A 19731-nucleotide genomic window follows, 5' to 3' on the forward strand; every position below is an offset into this window, starting at 1 on the left:
AAAAAACACAAACCAAAGTAAATGCACTTTAAAATTCTTTCTTTATTTTTATAATTGCAGCCTTTGCGATTTGAAAATTGCATTCTATTACATCGCAATGTCAGTGTAAATTTGATTAATTGTTAAACTCTTCATTAAACTGACAGTGACTATGCCAGTGAATTTTAATAATCTGCATAATTATTTACAGAGAAATTGGTCACTTTCCCCACCATTGCCATGTTCTGCTTTACTCTACTGTCCTCTGGAAAGCATCCCTTTGAGTTTCTTCTACAACTGCATTTTGAGCCCTCATCCAGTTCTCAATAACAACTAAAACTTGATGACAGACAGATGCAAAACAGCTAATTGTGCAATGCAGAACAAGAGTTAGTTATTTTATGTTTAGTTTTGACATTGACTGTTTGTTGTGAAAATAAAGTACGCCCCATAATGACTGTAGTGGATGTGGATTTGCAGGATTTTGTTCATGAACGAAAGAGCTGTACTGAAATTTTGAAATCTAAAGGGGAAAGGCAGGGAATCATAAGTCTATGTTTCATGCTCTGTGTGCCATGAATTTCTGCACTGTATTTCATGACAGTCCAGCAGTTGTTGAGGTATTTATTCAGGACCAGCGTCATGACAATCAAATAATCACCTAATTGACACATCAGAGTCTCTGTTGAGCTGTAGCGTCCTGCAGCACCCAGCGTCTTGTCTGAACACTTCGGCTCCTCCGTCACCACTTGAGAATGTGAGGCATGCTAGTTCCTGGGAAGTCTCACCACTAAGTCATCACCTTGGCACCCACATGACCCCCGACCCAAGGCTTGTCCAGCCACTCTTAACTGGTCACATCAAAGGGGAAGGCAGAGGGAGGAGTCACGGCGTGTGCAGAGGGGTTAGCCCTAAACAGGAAGGGCTGGACAGGCATGGACACGCTTGCTTACAAAGTCGATTACTCCTTCCTTTTAAACAACACTTGTTGATCCCAAGTCTTGTAAAACCAGGGAAACTAACATTTTTGCAAAGTTTACACAGGAGAAAGTGATCATTTGGGTTTTTACTGTGGTGGAAAACATCTGCTCATCAGTTAAACGGATATAGATGTACAAACACACACACAGTCCCCAGATCCTCAGATGGTATTGAACCCTAAAAGCAGTCAAGTAATTAATATCATGTGATCTGAATCGTGCCTACGTGTGTATGTGTGTGAGTGTGTTTATTTTTGCTGAATTCCGGTCAGCATGCTGTGTGTCAGGAAAGCTAGGTTTGTGTAACGTGACAGCAGCAACAGGACCATGTCATGTTTATGGAGGGAGAACAAATCACTTTCCAGGCCTTTGAGGAGATTTACCTCCATCACACCGTGGGTGGTTCATAATTACAGCCCCTAGTAAAGCTGAACAGAAGGTCATATTATTGTAAATGTCCCAGTAGCCTTTTGTTCCTTTTTACTACTGGTTTAACTAACCTAGACAGACACCATAGCAGAGTGTAGACCAACACCACGTATCCCTCTGGTATTGGTGTGACTGAAAAGTCCTAAGTATAGGTGCAGCTATTACCCTTGTGAACATTTAAGGTTCCATATTGTGCAAAAATCACTTTATTATGTCTTTTGGTGAAGTTTGTGGGTCTTTGGCTTTCCTCCCTGCTCACAAAATGTGATATTTAATGAAAAAACCTGTACTTAGTAGTGCTTGTGAATGTAAAATCCTGACCTAAAATGAGTGGTTTGTATTTTGGGGATATGCTGACATCAGCGAGTCCCTTTTTTGACCAATCAGGAGCAAGTCTGACCTGATTGGTCCACCGGAGCAGATACTCCAGAACCAACTCCCTGCTGCTGGAGAGATTTGTAAACAGCCACATAGATCCATGCACAAGCTTCCCATCTCTGAAGAAGACAAGTCTAAGTGGCTAGAGTTCATTTATGAGGGAAATGTGCCAGCTACACTCAGTAAAACTGTGCATGTGTGTGCTAGTCACCTCACAGCCGACTGCTTTTCCAACTTTGAGGGCTAGCGAATAGACTGGTCCTGAATCCAGGCGCATTACCAACCATCCACCAACAAACCTCAGACCCTGGAAATGTGAGTATTTTAAATGCTGTGTGCTGTGGAGCAGATGTAAGAGCTTTTCCTCTGTACCCCCCCTGTCTTTGTGTTAGCTTCAGGATGCTAACTTTAGCTGCGGTTAGCCTGTTGTTTCAGCCTGTAATGTTACGGTAAACAAGCCTCGCTGTTTTCTAAACATTGTGCACACTGAGCTCGTGGTGCCGCTCTCAGTGACACTGAAGAGCGAGGTGGTATCAGCGGTGGCTCATTTACATATGAAGACCACGCCCACTAAATCAGACCATTCTGAACAGAGGGGCTATGAGAGCCTGGAAACAATGCTGCTGTGCTTGATTTATTGGCTTTTTGGACCAAAACATGTTACTACCATTTCATGAAAACATCAATAATCCATATTAAGCTGCAGAAAAGGAGCAGAATATGGGACCTTTAAGACAAGATCACATCAGAAAACCTTGTTATTCCCAAGTGTTGGAACTAATTTTCTATCATTTCATACACAGCGCTCATGATGATGACAGTCCTTCTCAATGCACAACAAGTTAATAAATGACGCAGTGGAAACCATCCACAACATAATTCACAGCCATGGATCAGAACCACTAAATGATCTGACTGCGCTGGAACAAAGAGCCTTCTATGATGCTCAGTCCCACTTTTTCTTAATTAAAATTTCACTCTCCTCGCTACATGAGTCATCTATTAGCCTCTCTGCAGTAAATAACTTTCTCTGTGTCCTTGTGCGTGCGCTCTTTTGATAAATGAGTTACGACTGTGCAGACACGGCCTCTCGCACATGCAAACAAATTCACAGGTTTAGCTTTTCTCACACGTGTCCACACACTCCATCTCACAGTGCGTGTGTGTAAAAAGTCCAGATGAAATGCAGCAGTGCGTCGACCCCTTGACACGACTGCGTGGCTGGGACTCTGTAATGGCACCCCAGAGGGAAGTCGTGAGGGGCTGAGAAAATGTCCAAAATGAGGTCTTGTCAGCTTTCCACTGCAAACACCTTCCCTGAAGATTTATTTGCTTTCTTCATCATCTCATGTGTGCAGAGCGTAAAAACGCTCTTACAATAAATCTGAATTATTGTTGCTGTCACATGCACAAAGTCTGTGCCAAGATCTCCCAGTGGATGAATGAAAAACTGTACATCTTTGTGTGACTTCCCTTCAGTTTCTCTGCTGTTTTGTGTTTTCTTGCAATGTGAAGAATGTATTCTTTCCACAATAATGGCTCAAGACTGTCAACAAAAATAACTTTGTTCTTTTTTTCTTCTTTCGACCTCCTTTAATGGCCTTAATAAACTTTGGATATAATGATTTGTTCCCTAACATAAAACTGTATTTCTCTCTTCACTTGTCACACAGCCTAATGGGTTTGTTGTTTGTTTCCTTTATTGCAACATTACAACAGAAATCTTCCCACAATTGTCCTAGATTTATCAGAAGATGGTTCAGGCCAACTGTAGAGCTTTTCCTTTTTGTATTCTTAAAAAATATATTTATCGTCCCTGATAGTTGAAGTTTCCCCCGTTATCTGTAAAAATAATGAGCAGCAGGTGTCATTTTTTTACTTCAGGAAGACAAGGAACATCAAATTAAAATCTAATAAATATTCTTAAACTCTAAACTTCCTTTCTGCCTCCTGCTGAATGTTTACTCGACCAACCTGTGTCTACATTTCTTGCCTCCCTTTGTCACCCTCAGGACAATTTTGCACATGAGCCCTCAGCTCCCTCACCCCTTTTTTCTCCCCCATTTAACTCAAGAAAAAGCAGATCCAGGATCGAATTGCACCCTCTCTGGCGGTGGTCTCTGCAGGGGATCTAAGCTCTGTGTAACTCCAGGGGAGGGCCCGGCAGAATTTCCCGCCATCTTATCTTTTCAGTTCGTGAGAATCAGAGGTTTGTTTTGCCGTGCATGGGACCATTTATCATTAAAAACACTTGAGCTGGCTTTGCATGCCGCTCTGGAGGTTAAGAAAGGCTTCATATACAGTTGAGAGTGGTCTTCACTAAAGCCTTCGTGCCCCGCTGTGGATGTAGCTTAGCCTCAGTTCACATACCACCAACAGCTTTAAGGAGACTGAAAGACGTACATTCTTCCCCTCTTTGGTTAATCCTTAAATCATGCAGGCTTTTTCTTGACCTTCTCCATGCAGCTTTCTGAAGTCTGCCTGGGGAGGTTTCTTTTTTCTTAGCTAGTGTGATTGATGGTGTTTTGTGATGAAACCTTGGACATAGCAGCTCTGTCACTATTTGATTTAGCCCCCAAGATAAGGTAACATCATCAGAGTTTGAAGTTTGAACCAGGAAACATTTCTTCAGGGCACTTGAAGCTCTCATCAAGGGAGTTATCTTTTGACACACAGGGGGTTGAGATTCTGGTGATGTTTCTGTTACGTGAACATTTTCAAGTGGTTTGGGAAGTTTCTGCTTAAGTTCAAAAGAACTGTAGATTTGTGTCAAATTAAAAGGGCTGGTGATTGATGTCTACCAATGGTTCCTTGTTATTTAACTCCACTGTTTAAGTGTGATACATTTGTGATGTATCAACCGTACATTCGAAGAACTTTTCAGGCCTCCCATCATTTGAGCCTTGTAAACGTTGTTTAATGTGTTTTAAATTCTGCTCATTGCTACAACACTATATTGATTTTACCATGAAGAAATATACTTGATATTTCTCTGGGGTATGAAGGGGCCAAACAGAGTGAGAACAGAGTGGCTGTATGAATGCTGGCATTGTCTGCTGGGACACACAGTACTCACTGCCTCACACACACACACCTACACACTGTTCCCAATAGTGTCCTCCTTTGTGTGTTTCTCGACTCTCTTGTTTTGTGTGAACTCAACATTGGTCTGCTTTGGATTTAACACTCAAACATGACATCACGCTCATCTTTCGTGTTTTTCCAGCCTGTCTTTCCAGACAGTGGAAATGCTGAGAGCGCCCACGCTCATCTGAGAAGGTGACCTCTGACCCCCGTTCCTGAGTGCCATGCCTGTAAAGGTTTTCTTCAAATGTGCTGTGTCTCGTAACACAGTCGTCTGAGAAGGGAAACTCCTTATCTCTGGGGCTTTATGGGGAAGCACAGTCAGAGGGCTGCAAAATTTCTGAAGTGGTTTGGTCTCTGATGATCTCGCCTGAGATACTGGGACTTTCTGAGACAAACGTGCCAAGCGATTAAAATAGAAATAGAATAGAAAATACTTTGTTTACTTTATTAAAACAAGAAAGTGTATAGAAAGTGCAAAAAGGTCCATAAGACAATAGATGATGACAGCTTGTCCATCATGGTCCAGTTCAGCCAGCCTCCACCTCCACAGGGTCCAGGACTGAGCTTTTTCAGCAGTCTGTTCAGTCTCAATCTCCTGGATCCTGTCTGCTCACAGCAGGTGAAGCTCTTCCAATGTGGCATTGGTGTCTGGTGAATAGCATGATGCTACTCTACCCTCTGGTCTTACCTATGTTGCTGGGTTAGCACAGCTAGCTTGTCCATGTTATTGGAGTTAGATCTTGCGTTCCCATTAACGATGGGTGGAAGGACAGGTCCATGTCGTCACTTCGTAGCTCACACCTGAGAACCAGCACATCATCTTCACCTCCTTCTCCTCACCTTGTGGGAAAACATCAGGCCTTACACCAGTTAGCATTGACATGCTACAGGCTGCTAACAGCTGATTTCACATTTTAACAATATGGCCATGGTTACATGTAGCATCTCCAGACAAACACAGGAGAAAAAGTAGTAAAAAAAAAAATCACTGAAGACACACAAAGTTTGGTGTCCATGACCCACAAATGATCCACTCCAAATAATTCCAAAAAAAATTCATACTTGATACACAACAGCATCCTCAATCAAATACCAAGTTACAGGACAAAACACAACCTTTTGACATGTTTCAGATGTTGGTTAGAGTGTTTGTATGTGTGTGTGTGTGTGTGTGTGTGTGTGTGTGTGTGTGTGTGTGTGTGTGTGTGTGTGTGTGTGTGTGTGTGTGTGTTTGTGTGTGTGTGTGTGTGTGTGTGTGTGTGTGTGCGTGTGCGTTTCAGTCTTGAAAGGGAACTTTTATCTGACTGGAAAGTGGTGGAGTGTAAAATCAGAGGGCTGTGGTATAAAAATAAGAGCGTCAGCTAACCCAGTCTGTTTTTGGAAGTTCCTGAAAGAGAAAGGGTGTGTTCATAAAGGTACACGAGTGACTGTATTTTGGGCAGGAGGGAACGTGAGAGTGGTTGGGAGGAGGGGAGGAGGGCATGAGGGCGGCAGTGGAGGAGGAAGACATTATAGGTGATTTTCCACCCTGTCTGCGCTACTTAAAACATACACACCTTGTGTTTCTGAGGGTTTGCACACAAAGCTGGCCTTGTGTGTCTCGAAAGTGCCCAGGAAGCCAGATCAGACATGGGAAAGAGTGTGATGGTTCACTAAGGATACAGTAGCTGCTGTGGTGTCGGGTGGCCTCACAGGATAACGAGGGAAAAAAGGTTTTGTATTCTTTCAGTTTAAACTCCCATAAAGCTAAACTGGGCTGTCGCCGGAGATGGAGAGGATAAGGGAAGCAGTCATTTCCTTCAGAAGCCAAATGATGATGTCAGGCTCAGGGCAGACAACACAGATGTACAAAAACCACCTCGATCCAAGTTCCCTGAACCAGATTAGCTCATAATTGACGTGGGCTGTGTTTTTTTAACTAATAGATCGAGAGTTTGTTCCACATTCAGGGTTCCTTGTGAGTTCAGGCCACCATAGTCAACTATGTGCACTCAATTTTCCCCAAATGAAAGCCAGCAGCTACAAAACACTCAGGGCTACAGTCAAAGCTTTGCTCTGTACAGTAACATTAATGTAAACCTTTGTGTACAACATTCCCTGGTCACCAAGGTGGATGTTTTTCCTCCGTTTCATTTTCCAAAAGCGAAACAAAAAAATTCTGTTGAAAATCCATAAGAACATGTACCATAAGAAATGTATTACATGGGCACCAGGTGCATGGCTAAGAAGGTACAGAGGGTAATTTCCCTAAAATCTGACACAGGTGAAGTCAAAGTCTTACATCAAGATTTTTGCCTTGTAAGGGGTGGGACTTCTTTTGAATTCAAATACATTTGAATTTAGACTGAAACACAACAGACTACAGGGAGCTCTCAATTCAAGCTAAGTGTTTTTATATGTTTTTTTTATCAGTAAGGAACATTATTTAGTAACTTCTGTTCATACTAAGAAATGAAAAAATTGAATACAATCACAACTGTTAAAGGGTCTTGTTATGTCCTCCAATGACACTTGAGGTTTAAATTTTGAATATCAAAGTGTTTCAATTAGATCCACATATTGAGTTAAACTAACTACTAACTAAGAAGATCAAAACCTAAATCCCCACAATCTTCATGTCCCTTTGTTTTCTAAGTGGCAACCTCTTCTTAATAAAATATGAAGTCATTGCAGAAGTGTCAAAACCTGCAGTTCACTTAGCGTCCACTTGAGGCTGGTTGCAGGCGCACCAGAAACAACATATCTACCCATTCAGAAAAGTCACTCTTTACAGCCACAAACAAACAAATATATAAGTAAACAAATAAGTAAATTAATAACATATTTACAGCCTGCTTCTAAAAATGGCTTTGGTCAGAGTATCTTCTCTTTCTATCAGCGCACACTGCATTTTTCAAGTTATTAAACTTACAAGATTTGCCCAGGTAAAGGCACTTTACTGACAGGTGGGCACACTGTAATTCTTTGTGAAAAGGGTAATGGCCCAACCCTTCCTCCAATCGTAACTCCAATAAAGTTAGGTTGAGTCAAGATTTTAAAGCATAGCAACAACGGGCTTCAAAACTCAGTATCGGAAACACTTTGGTGACGTTGCAGGGACATCTGTCTATTATACAGTCCTTGTCAGTTCACATTGGTGCTCACCTTCTGTCTAATCTGCATACTACACATTATTCAGTACATAATGGTTTTATTTAGGCAGAGAAGATTGGTATAAATGCTCTTTGTATGTACATACATACTCATGCCAACCCAACGAAAGTCTGTACCAGAGTTGCACCACCCCAGTGAAAGAAGTCTGGATGTGCCCATGCCGGGCTTTTAGGTCATTTTCTTGTTTGTTCAGATTACCTTTTTTGGTTTTTATACAAGCCATTTGGCATACAAACACTTTTCCATTCCCCTCATGTGTTAACTAAACAAAGCTTAAGTACACTCTACCAACAAGATAACGTGGATAACTATGACAGTTTAGTCCTTGAAGGATGGAGCAAAGGCTTTCATTTGGTCCTTTTCTTTAGGACTAAGTGAAAGGGTCTGTGTAGCAGGGACAGCACTGAGGCTTTTTTCAGGCATTCCTTTGACATGACCTTATATGAGGAACCCGCTCCGGCCCAGGGTGGAGCCAGGACAGACAGAAAAAGGAGGCCACTGTGCAGAGCTGTCAGCAGAATCGGACAGATGAGAGAACAAGAGGGTGGTAGGATGGAGGGGGTGAGGAGAAGAGGGAGGCAGGACATGAAGGTGGACAGCTTTTACCCATGACATCACTGAGAGGAAACGCTCCCCTCACACACTTTTTTTTTCCACAGCATGTGCTTAACGTGTTAACCCTGTCGCATGTAATGTGCACCTTGACCAGCTGGCTGGTTTCCTGTCTAACCTGACAGAAATGTGACTCACAGTCCAGATCTTGTGTTTGAGTGTTTGATTAGGCAGGAGAGCAAAAACAAACCGTGTCTCACTCATTTAGATGAGATTATCAAGCGGCTTATTCACACCTTTAGCGTACACTACAGACCTTGTGTGGCCTGTAGGTACAGTATGCAGCTTGTTGTCCATCAAAGCTGGGGAGTTCATGAACAGAAAGGCCTAAGGGTGCATGATGGAGAGGTTAATTTGTAGAGTCTGTTATGTTTTCTTTTTCAATTAGCTTCACACATACATCATGAGCATTCTGTCTATGAGTGTGTGTCCAATTACATATCCAGCCACTCCAAATCTGGTGGGGTTCAGTATCTTCATTTTATCTTACAGTAGTTGTTCTTTCAGTGGTTGTTTTCTAAAGTTTTTTCCCAGACTTCCAAGAATTTCTGTAGTTCCTCGAATCATCACTCAAAGTGTTTGCTGTGCGTCTTTGAGAAGATCCAGAGTAGAAGGAAACGGGGCGCTTGCCTCATGGGGAGGTAATCAACCATTTAGACACACTTTCCCATTGAGTCCTTCTTGCCAGGCCTTGGTGCCAATTCTGTCCTCATTTCAACCGCAGAGCTACAGCTGACAGCAAAAGGCTCTTTGACAGTTTCGTCATAACTCATATGTGACCCTGATCGTGTTCCAGTTTGTTTTTGATTTGCACTTATTGTGAAAGAGTTCCTCATTTCTCTACGACCAGATAAAAGCGCGAGCATTCCTAGTGCCATATGTTTTCTGAAGCTCAAATATTACTGCATGAAGGTCTGGAAACAATAAAGAGACCATTACTGATGTGCAAATACACAAACTACTGTATCCCCAAACTCAGTGCCAATGTGACAATACACTCAACTAAGGACAGGATATGATCCATGGCGCTTGATACTGGATTATTGACAAGTAAATGTCTCATATTTTGTCAACACCCAAACTGATTTAGTTCACGGGCTGTTAGATTGTTTTAAAATTGATAACAAGACAAGACTATGCAAGGCTGGGCGCTTCCTATTGGTTGTAGCTGCCCGTTGCAGCAGCTCTCTCTTCTTTGTAATTTTTTCGTCTCTTTTTCGTAATCTTTGTATTTTATGTGGGTCATCAGTTTGTGTGGCTCGTTTGTTGGTCGTGGACACCAAAATAATTGAGTCTTCAGTGATTTTTTTGGCTGTTTTTGCTCCTGTGTTTGTTGGGAGGTCCGACATGTAACCATTTTAACATTGTTTACATGTGAAATCAGCTGTTAGCAGCCTTTAGCATTTCAATGCTAACTGGTGCAGGGCCTGATGTCTTCCCACAAGGTGAGGAGAAGGAGGTGCTGGTACTCAGGTGTGGGCTAAGAAGTGACGACATCGACCTGCTCTTTATCCTACGTTATTGGGAATGTAAGATCTATACACTTTCTTACTTTTGTTTTCCTGATTGCTGATGCTTGATTGCTTTTTAAGTTATCTTCTTTGGGGATAAATAAAGTATTTTCTATTTTATCCTATTCTGAGACAGAAGTTTTAGCTCTTTTTTGTTGTGAACAGTCCATGATGTAGACACAGACATTCATTGAAAACTTTCAGCCATGCAACAAGCGACAACAACTTACACAGAAAGCTCTTCCTACCACAAACTTCTCTAGAGCAGCAACTGAGTTATCATAAAGTTGGCGTGTCTAATCTGCTGGAATTATTGTTGTGTTTTCCTCAAACACATCTGTGTTTAAAATTTGCTGCAGACCAGAGATAAATACTCTGGTGGTTGACTTGCTTGTTTTAGGAGATAAATACCTATTGCTTCATGATACAAACATTGATTTAGTGACGGTAAACTTAGTTTGCACAGAAGACAACTCTGTTTATAGAGGAGTAAATATTCTCATTAAGACCCTCCATACTTGGGTACAAACAGCCTCACTGCTGCTCAGATACTACAGTGAGAGGTTTAAGACCCTTTAAGGATTTGTTTACGTGTGACTTTATGTGCAAAGTTTCTGAGGTTCATCTGTCAAAGCTCCTGGAAGTGAAACATTTTCAGCCTCCTTGATGTCATGAAGGAGACGTGGCCTTCCTCGAGCCCAAAACTCATCTGGTTGTTTTCTTTTGATGGTATGTAAGCTGTTTCAACACTTCCTGCTGTGATGTGACAGTTTCTCTGTTGTACATTCCTGAACATCTGTATCAAATCGACCTCTCTACAGCAGACACCACTCTTTCTCCTTCACTGGCCTTAAAACTCTTACTTGCTCCACGAGGACGCTGTTATCACGCTCGCAGATGTTTCGGCAGGATTGTGTCCAACACAAAGAGAGGCCAAACTGTTGTGTAGGTAGCCAGAAGTGATTTAATGCAACTCTTCAGGAAAGGTCAGTCACGTTCCAGTGGGCCCAATGAGTGTGTAAGTCCAGCTCAGAGATTTTTGGAGCCATTAACACTTACCTGGAGTTCAGACACCTTTAATGGTGTGGGTGTAATACTTTAAGATGCAGGTTTGGTTTGGGGTCAGTTTCCGTTTCAGGGTTACTGTTGTGAAGCTTATCAGCTGCTGGGACTCAAAAGGGTAGATCTTCATTCTCAGAGTCTAAGAATTTAAATCTTTTATCACAATCTTGCGTTTAACAAATGATCATCTTACATTAAATCTGATCTGTCGTCTTATGTGAGTCTGTCCTGGAAAGCACATCAAGCAGCTGAACAGTTTGCTCGCCTGCGGTGAGCCTGAAGGTTGGCTTGTCTGTTTCAGAAAGTTAGAAAAATGATCGATGCGGCCACCCTTGAAGACTTTTTTTTCCTTTGAAGATGGGGGTGTCGAATACTGTTCAAACATATAACAAGCACTTTGGTTTTCTCTGAACCCACACCTGGCAGTCTGAAGGAAACTCTTTGACCTTGAAATCCTCTTCAGATTTTATTACAGCTGTTCTTGTGTTCAGCGTTAATATGAACACTAGCCTCTGTCTTCCTGACGAGAGTTTCTTTCCTCTTGGGAACTTTAAAAACTCTTTGAAACGCCTTGTCCCTGGGGGATTTAGGACTGCGGTTGCCAGGTTTGACTGCTTGTTGCCAGGTCCTCTCTCTGATTTTATGGGTGGTAGTTCTGCCTTCGACAAGCCATTGGTGTAACGGTCCCCAGGAGTGCTCGTGCCATCGTTAAACAGCTATGTTTTTTTTTTCCACAACACCACCACTGCATCTGTGGCGCCAGCCCAACCCTATTTACATACCTGGGAATCAAGCAGGAGGCCCAGAGGCATGCAAATGTGCATTTGCCTTGGCCCTGCTTGGTGCCCACATCAAGAGCTGGTCTCTGAGAGCGGCAGGGCGGTCCGACAGCCTGAGCACAGGTCGCTCTTTAATGGGGAGGGCAGACTGAGGGCTCAGGCTGAGTGCTAATTATTCACCTCCACAGGTGCTGCTTTGAAATCCATGTCAAAGGAAAAATGTACTCAAGAGTTTAGGTCTGAACACATTTCAAGACTTGATTTTAAAGGCAGAGGACTACTGTTGGTCTTTTTTCAATCACTCTGTCACAATAGACCAATGTTTAGATTAGATACTTAAGATGCTAAGTGTTATTTATGAGCTTTTTAAAATCTGTATTTAAAGAGGGGCGAATGTGCTTTTTCTTCCACTTTCTACTGTCCCTTTATACTCTGTAGTAGCTTTTTATTACCTGCAGCTCAAAAAACTTTTTCCCTCACTTTGGTGTTTTAGGAAACTCTTATGTCAGCCTCTGTCTGAAATACTGTCATTTTAGCTGCTGTCCATGCTCCACAAACCTTCTTCCCTCTGATTGGCCAGTGGTCTGGAGACATGATGAGACCTGAGGAGATCCATAAGCAATCACCTCATTGTTTCAGCAAGTCTCATTCTTTTTTGTCTGTTTTGAGCAGTTTACAGACAGGTTCAGTGATTTTTTTTTTTTTTTACATATGCAGAGGTTTGAAAATCTGCACACATTTAATATGGACATTTGGGGTGAGTGTTGGCAAGAACCTCACAATACAATCCGCATCATAATTCTATACGATACGAAAGCATCACAATGAATTACAAATCACAATGTTGTGATATATTGTGACTAATTTTTTCTCTTTTTTTGTTTTTAAAATACTGAAAGTCAAATGCAGTGTTACAAACATACATTAACTTGAAAACATAAAGTGCATCCAGTTTGTCACTTAAACTACTGTGACATTAAAATAATGTTGCAAAGGAAATATTGGTTGACAGGCGTTATCAGGTGGTGAAACTGACGAATGCCACTTGGTGTAACAAATGTTTTTGAATTTTTAAAAAAATATCATATTGAATAAAAAAAATGTTCCTATGAATACGATTTTATCACTCTACTAAATTGTAAAAAAAAAACATATTTAAAATTGTTTTAAACCAACTGACCCCTAAAAAAAAAGAGAGCATTAATGTCTACGGCATACTGACTTGTTCAGAACAACAAAAGCCATATTATAAAGTTTAGAATAAAATATTTGAAATATACTTTGAGATGATGTTTATTATACAGCCTATGGGCAACATACTGCAGAGTACCTCTTTGATGCCAGTTGAAATATCGATATTGTATCAAAGGTCAAAGTATCGCAACAAATTGCTGTATTGATATTTTTTACACCTCTAATAGGCATCCAGCACTCATGTTAATTTATTCATGTTTGAAATATGGGAAACACAATACCCCCTATTGAAATGCACCCTTTAAAAGACACAGTTATAAATTTCCTTCATACTGTTCACTCCTGTAGAGATACATTACACAATAGCATCAACATACAAAATTTTGATAGGGATGCACTTTATTATCAGCACAATATCGGTATCCGCTGACAAATCTTAAAAACACGTTTATCGGTATCAGCAGATATGAAAAATTCTGCCGATAGGCACAGCCGATAAGGTGCTATTCAGTTAGGATTATTATCATTTTCCATCTGAAAAATAAGCTCCTTAAATAAAATGTAGCACTTCATTTATTTGCACTGCAGAGCTCTGTGTCTGTCACCAGGTTGTTACAGTAGCTCTAAAATAATCAAATGCAACTTGGTTATGTTTAAAAATGCATTGTACATTTAAAGTTCATGTGGTCTAAAGAAATTATTTTTCTGTATTTCAATACTGAATGTCTTGAGTTTGAAAAATTAATACATTTTTTATTTATGGTAAAATCAAATGTTTTTTGTCTTGTTTTATGTGTGTTTCTTAAACAAATAAGACCGTCACAATAAGAGTAACATATAAATTCCAGTACAGGATAGACTTAGCTTTCTTTACAGTGAAAAAAACAAACTTGTGATTATCGGTATCGGCCGAAAGGGGTTTTGATATATCGGCATATTGGATATTGGCAAAAATCGAATATCGTGCATCCCTAAAAATTTTAAGAGATAATTTTTGATTTAGTGTTAGAAATGTCTACCTTTTCCTCTGTGGCAGACACAGGAGAGCCATGTCCTTCAGATTTACCTCCCCAAAGAGATTTCTTGGCTGGATGGTTTTTTCCGTTTCTACTTAAAGCCCTCAAAACAATGGCAATGTCACTTTAAAGCCATAACTGATTTCAGCCCTGGTGTCCTCAGAGGCTGCTCTGGGCTCTGAGTTTGCTCACTTTTGATGCATGGCTGTTAAATTCAGGTTCTCCAAGTTTGGACTCTTTTGGGGTTTCTGTCAGCTTGATACAGTGCTCACGCCCCCAGACCTACTGTTCCAGCTAACCCCCACAGACCTACAAAAGGTTGACGTTTTGGATGACGGTGGTTTAATTACTTATTCCAGAAAAAAGGGTCTTTCCTGGAGCAGTAAATTTTACACCCTGGCTTCAGTGTTTTACTGTATGAAGGAGGACAGAACAGAGTCTCCCGTGTCCAAGGCTTCCCCAGGTTTTGCACGTCTGTTCTTGAACTATAGATCTGGCAGCATCTCATCACAGCTGTGTTTGTGCTGGGATGTTATACTGGAGAACCCCCTCCTCCTCCTCCTGTTGACCCTTTAGTGTGAGCCCAGCCATCATCAGGGGGCCAGAGCGGGGTTGAAGGGGAGTTTAGAGCTGTGGAGGCAGCCCAACCACCCCCTTTCTCCTCTTTCTCCCTCCTCTCTGGACCATCTCTCCTGTGATCTCGTCTCTCCTGTTTTGTCTCTCAGTTTCTCAATAAAACACGTTACCAGATGATTATCAAACCCAGCGATCCAAGTCGACAATAGTATCTCAAGTAAAGTTTTCTCCCTGAATTATCTCGGCTCAACTTCTTCAGGAATGCAGCAGCAACGTGATAGAGCTGGTGGATTGTGTGATTGCGGTTGCGCCATCAGTTGGAGAAAAAGTCCAACATCAGAAAAACGTCCACTGATTTCATCACTCATCAAAAGCAATAAAAGTTCTACTCTGTGCTTGAGTGTTGCAATTCAGCTGCTCCAAGAAGTTTCCAGATAGTTGCATTTTTGTTGTGTCTGGAGTAGATTCAAAAAGAGTGATTTTATAGTATAAGCTGTTACACATGGGGCAGCCCACGCACTCTAACTGTATATGGCTCTTTGGTTGGTCAGTCAAGCCGTCCGTCTCGTAGGCTCCAGCCAGGTGATCTGACCAGGAATGCACTTGACGCTACCTTGCTCCCTGGCCTTTCAGGGGAATCCAAGCACGTCCTGCTGGGCTTTCTCCCTCCCACCTCCTCTGCTGCCAAATGAAAGAGACACAATTTAGTCTGACAGGGGAGTCATTCTTTAGAAAGTGGTGGGTTTATTTGGAGGAAAAGAGCTTCTGCTTCTGCTATCAGAGCCTTTCAGTTCAATGTTTTTTGAAGACTCAGTGGAAATTGTTTCACCTCTCCCACAGCAAACACAGAGCTTTGTTTTCGTATCTATGTGGGTTTGGAGAAGGTTATACTCTGGAAATGAGATTTCTATCCTGACATAAATATGGGAAATCCTCAGCTTTTTCTGACTAATTGTTGTAACAATGTTCTTCCTAAGTTAATGAAGGCTGACTTCTTGACCAGTCTGAAGAAAATGTGGGACGAATGACCTATTTTAGGTTTGCATCTGTTGGGATCACACAGGGTTTAAACACATGCAACATAGCGATGCAGTGACTGAGACTTTGTTCCAGCAGGAGACATCCAATCATTCACCAGAGACTGAACCCTGTTTCCTACAAAGTCCATTCTCACCTCTCTGTGTCTGTCTTTTGTTTTCTTGGCCTGTCGTCCTTCTGTCTTGAGTGAAACTCCTTGTCTCCCTGTCTCTGTCTCTCCAGCTTCTTGCAGTTAAATCACCCGTCAAACTCAACATGATTCTGCTCTCCATGAATTATTTTAGATCAGATTGTCTTTTAGGTTCATGGATTGAATGTGTTGAGGGTCATTGTGCAAGACGATTGTGTTACAGTGAAAATGAAGAAGGCAGAAATGTGACCCATGTCAGGGCTTGAGTAAGGTAAGGATCTTATCTGATGAGCAACAAGCATGGTCTGATGGTTGACTTCTTCCAAAACAAAGCGGGTTTCTCGGGATAAAAAAAAAAACACCTTAAAGCTACAGGAAACAAACTGGAACCAGGCATCTGTGATCTTTGCCTCTGAAATGAGATCTGTGTTTTGTTTTGTTTTGTTTTGTTTTGTTTTGTTTTGTTTTGTTTTGTTTTGTTTTGTTTTTTATGGCAGAAACTGGTTAAAATTTTTAAATGATTTCTCTTGATGTCATCATTTCTTTAATCCTGTTCACACATGCACAACATTCTCAAAATTCATGCAAGCATCATGTCTCATAGAGCAGTGTTTCCCAAACTTTTTTTCAGGTGACCCACTTTTTTGGGGGAACAAGCTATGGCCACCCAATCCAAAATATGTCCAATCTGTAAATCGATTGACAGGGTAAAGGTGCAAAGATAAAAAAATTAATGTTGTTTCTGAATCATCTTACATCTTTTGTACCAGCTAACAGGCCTAACAGACATATTTGACAAATGCATGACACTTTGTTGGGCTTACACTTTGAAAATACTTACATTTTTACCGTGACGGGTTAGCCTTCTTGCTTTTTAGGATTGCATCCAAGTCATGTGTACAAGATGAGAGAACAACACATGTATTGATCGCAGCATCCACTCTGTTCCTGTATTTTGTCCTAATTTTTGTGAGAATTCGTATTTGAGCTGTTTTAATGAGCCTGTCAAAGTCATGTTTCTGTTAGTCATGACAGACAAGAAAAAAAAATTCTATTCTATTCTATTCTATTCTATTCTACTCTATTCGATTCTATTCTATTCTATTCTATTCTATTCTACTCTGTTCTATTTAATGTGGTTGTGAAAGAGATAAGAAGCAAAGTACCAGACTCAGGACGAGATATTCAGATGCGATGCTCATCCAGAATAAAGTAAAGGATCTGTTCATGTCTCTTTGTCAGCGTGACGTCTCTGCACAGCTGTAACACGCTCCGTTTCTGCACCTGGTGCCGTCCATGATCTGATGGTGACTTCAAACCTTCAAAGTCAAACAGGTTTTGAATCTGACTTCCAATCTTTCTTGTGGAAACTAGCAATCAAAGTTGTTGATGGTTTAACTCTTTTATATGAGTGATGGTGACACAGTGACAGTGTTTTCCTCTAAGTGTTGTATAACAGTAGGAAAGATACGGCTGTTTGGCTTTGGCTGTTTGAGCTAATGGCTTCAGACTTTTCTAAAGCAGTTACATGTTTCCAGTTACGGTAAACACTGTGGTGATGACCCTTCACAATGAAAACACAATCAGATATGACAGTGTGAGGAGCCAATCATCAGTGACCGAGGGGAGACTTCTCCTGATTAAGGAAAGCATGAATTTCATGTAAACATTTTGAAAACTAATTTGGTGACCCATAAAAAATCTCTGGCGACCCACTTTTGGGTCAGGACCCAGACTTTGGTAATGACTGTCATAGAGTACTTAATGTTGTGAGGTACATGTATGAAAACAATTATGGCAAATTTTGGTTCCAAAGACTGGGGATGGGTACCGAGCTAGGTGCTTTTATAAGTACTGACCAAATTCCATCTGCAGTATCGAGTAGAGACGGCACCCAAACGCATCCTTGTGACTGTGAGGAGCTAACAATTTTCCATGCTGGACATGAACACAGCATTGCAAGTTTATATATTGAGAAATTAAAATGTTAAATTGAAAAAAAGGAACATAAACTCACACAGAAGTACTGAAAATTAGTACTATTGAGTATTGATACCGATTTCCAGGTACTGGGTAGTAGTAATATATCATTTTAAAAATGGGAGGTACTCATCCTTAGCGAAGACACACCTGGAAATGTATTATTTTAGTCCATTTGAAATATGTCTGATTTTTGAGTATGCATGTTTCTTCTAATATTGTTTTATTTAAATTCATTAAGAAAAAGTTATAACTTCACATTCTGCTGTTTCTTCTCCTAATGCACATGTGTATGGTTTTGATTTGTGCTAATTTAAAGTCAAAACAGTAGAAAGTGTATGCAGAACGAAAATCCATGCACAGCAAACATCAGCCCTGGCATAGGAAACAACTTAAATCATACTCTAAAGGATCCAGATTTTATTTTTTTCTGTTTGGCTCAGTTTATCAGTGAACAGCCGCCAACACTGATACATCACAGCTGCTGTTTTTCAGCCTTCTTATTTTTGGGTCATTCACACAGGACACCGTCTGCTCTGTATCATTATCACTCGCAGACATATGGGCAAATCCTCTCTTTTCTCTCTGTGTTTCTCAGCTACTCTGATGTGATTATTGTTGATACATTTCTCAAGAGGAGGATGAGATGTCTAAGCTCATTATTTTTCATTTTAATACCCCTCTCATTTGTTGTGCTCTGATGCTCTGGGTGCAGAGACCTTATCCATCTTGTAGCTGTGTTATGACAGCTCTCATTAATGGCAGGATGTGGATCAGAGCAGTGTGACCAGTAAATCTGATCTGTTCTTCTCTGGTTCAATGAACCAAACTTTGGAAATACAATTATTTTTAGTCTTGGATTTCAATTTTTTTCACATGAATCATTTGTTCCTCATCCTCTTATAATGGCTAGTCGGTTGTTTCTGCGTATGCGGCTTCAAATGAAAGTCTGCAGATTCTGTTTTTCCTCACCTTCTAGAAGCAACAAGATTCAGAGTAACTTATGAACTTTTATTTTGGCGGTAGACTTGTCCATCTGTTTCTGTTCAAGATTTATAACCTAATTTTACATATTTTCATACTTAAATATAAAAACACATTCTTGGATTGAAATGAAAACTTGAGCAAATAAGCAGAAACCTAAATATTTTTACCAGACTGCTGATCTGACATGTTAAAACAGGCTTTATTCGACTTAATCAGAAACAGGTTTTAAAGCAGTCATACATGTCTCCTCTCTCTGTGTTTATCTCTGCAGTTGAAGCAGCCTGACAAAGCGGCCGCAGCAGCTCATACGTATTTCCAGGCCAACCCTGAACATGTGGAGATGGGCCAGAACCTGGAGCAGTACAAAGACCTGGAGGGTGTTAAGGAAGAGCACTTTGTGGATCGAGAAGCTCGGCCGCACCAGGTATGCAAGAAATATCTTTACAGCAACTTTTGACTTTTCTGTCTTTTTCTAACTTTGTTTTCTTTCTCATGTTGCTTTTTATAATTTCTTGTGCAGCTTCAGCCTGCACATGTTTTACACAATGAACATCAACTATTAACTTCCAGCCATCAGTAATCAATCCTAGCTCACGTCTGGTTGCTTCTTTACTTGAGGGAGAAATAAAGCGTTTAGCAGCTGAAAGGCTCTTTGGTGTTAATGTTCCGTGCAGTTTAATGACTGGAAACTCATTAAGGCCTTTTAGTTCTGGTTGTGGTGAAGCTCTGGATGCCACAAAGCTTTGAGTCCTCTGTGCGCTGATTAGTTTACAGAGTGTCGTGTTTTTTCATTCCCCTCTCATCCATTCTCCTCTCTGCCTGTCCTGTCTCTTTATCTTT

General features: G+C 40.9%; 1 protein-coding gene across 1 annotated transcript in view; it reads left to right on the plus strand.

Annotated features, from left to right (window-relative positions):
* The window catches only part of p3h2 (prolyl 3-hydroxylase 2), a 66980-nt gene that overhangs the window by 27149 nt on the left and 20100 nt on the right, over positions 1 to 19731 (plus strand). The window contains exon 2 of the mRNA XM_074669103.1: positions 19163 to 19315. Coding sequence (XP_074525204.1) covers positions 19163 to 19315 — 153 coding nt within the window. The remainder of the gene's footprint in view (positions 1 to 19162; positions 19316 to 19731) is intronic.

Source organism: Halichoeres trimaculatus, unplaced genomic scaffold (assembly GCF_033239565.1).
Source record: "Halichoeres trimaculatus isolate MK-OKI-2021-1 unplaced genomic scaffold, fHalTri1.1 fHalTri1_scaffold_4, whole genome shotgun sequence".
Classification (NCBI taxonomy): domain Eukaryota; kingdom Metazoa; phylum Chordata; class Actinopteri; order Labriformes; family Labridae; genus Halichoeres; species Halichoeres trimaculatus.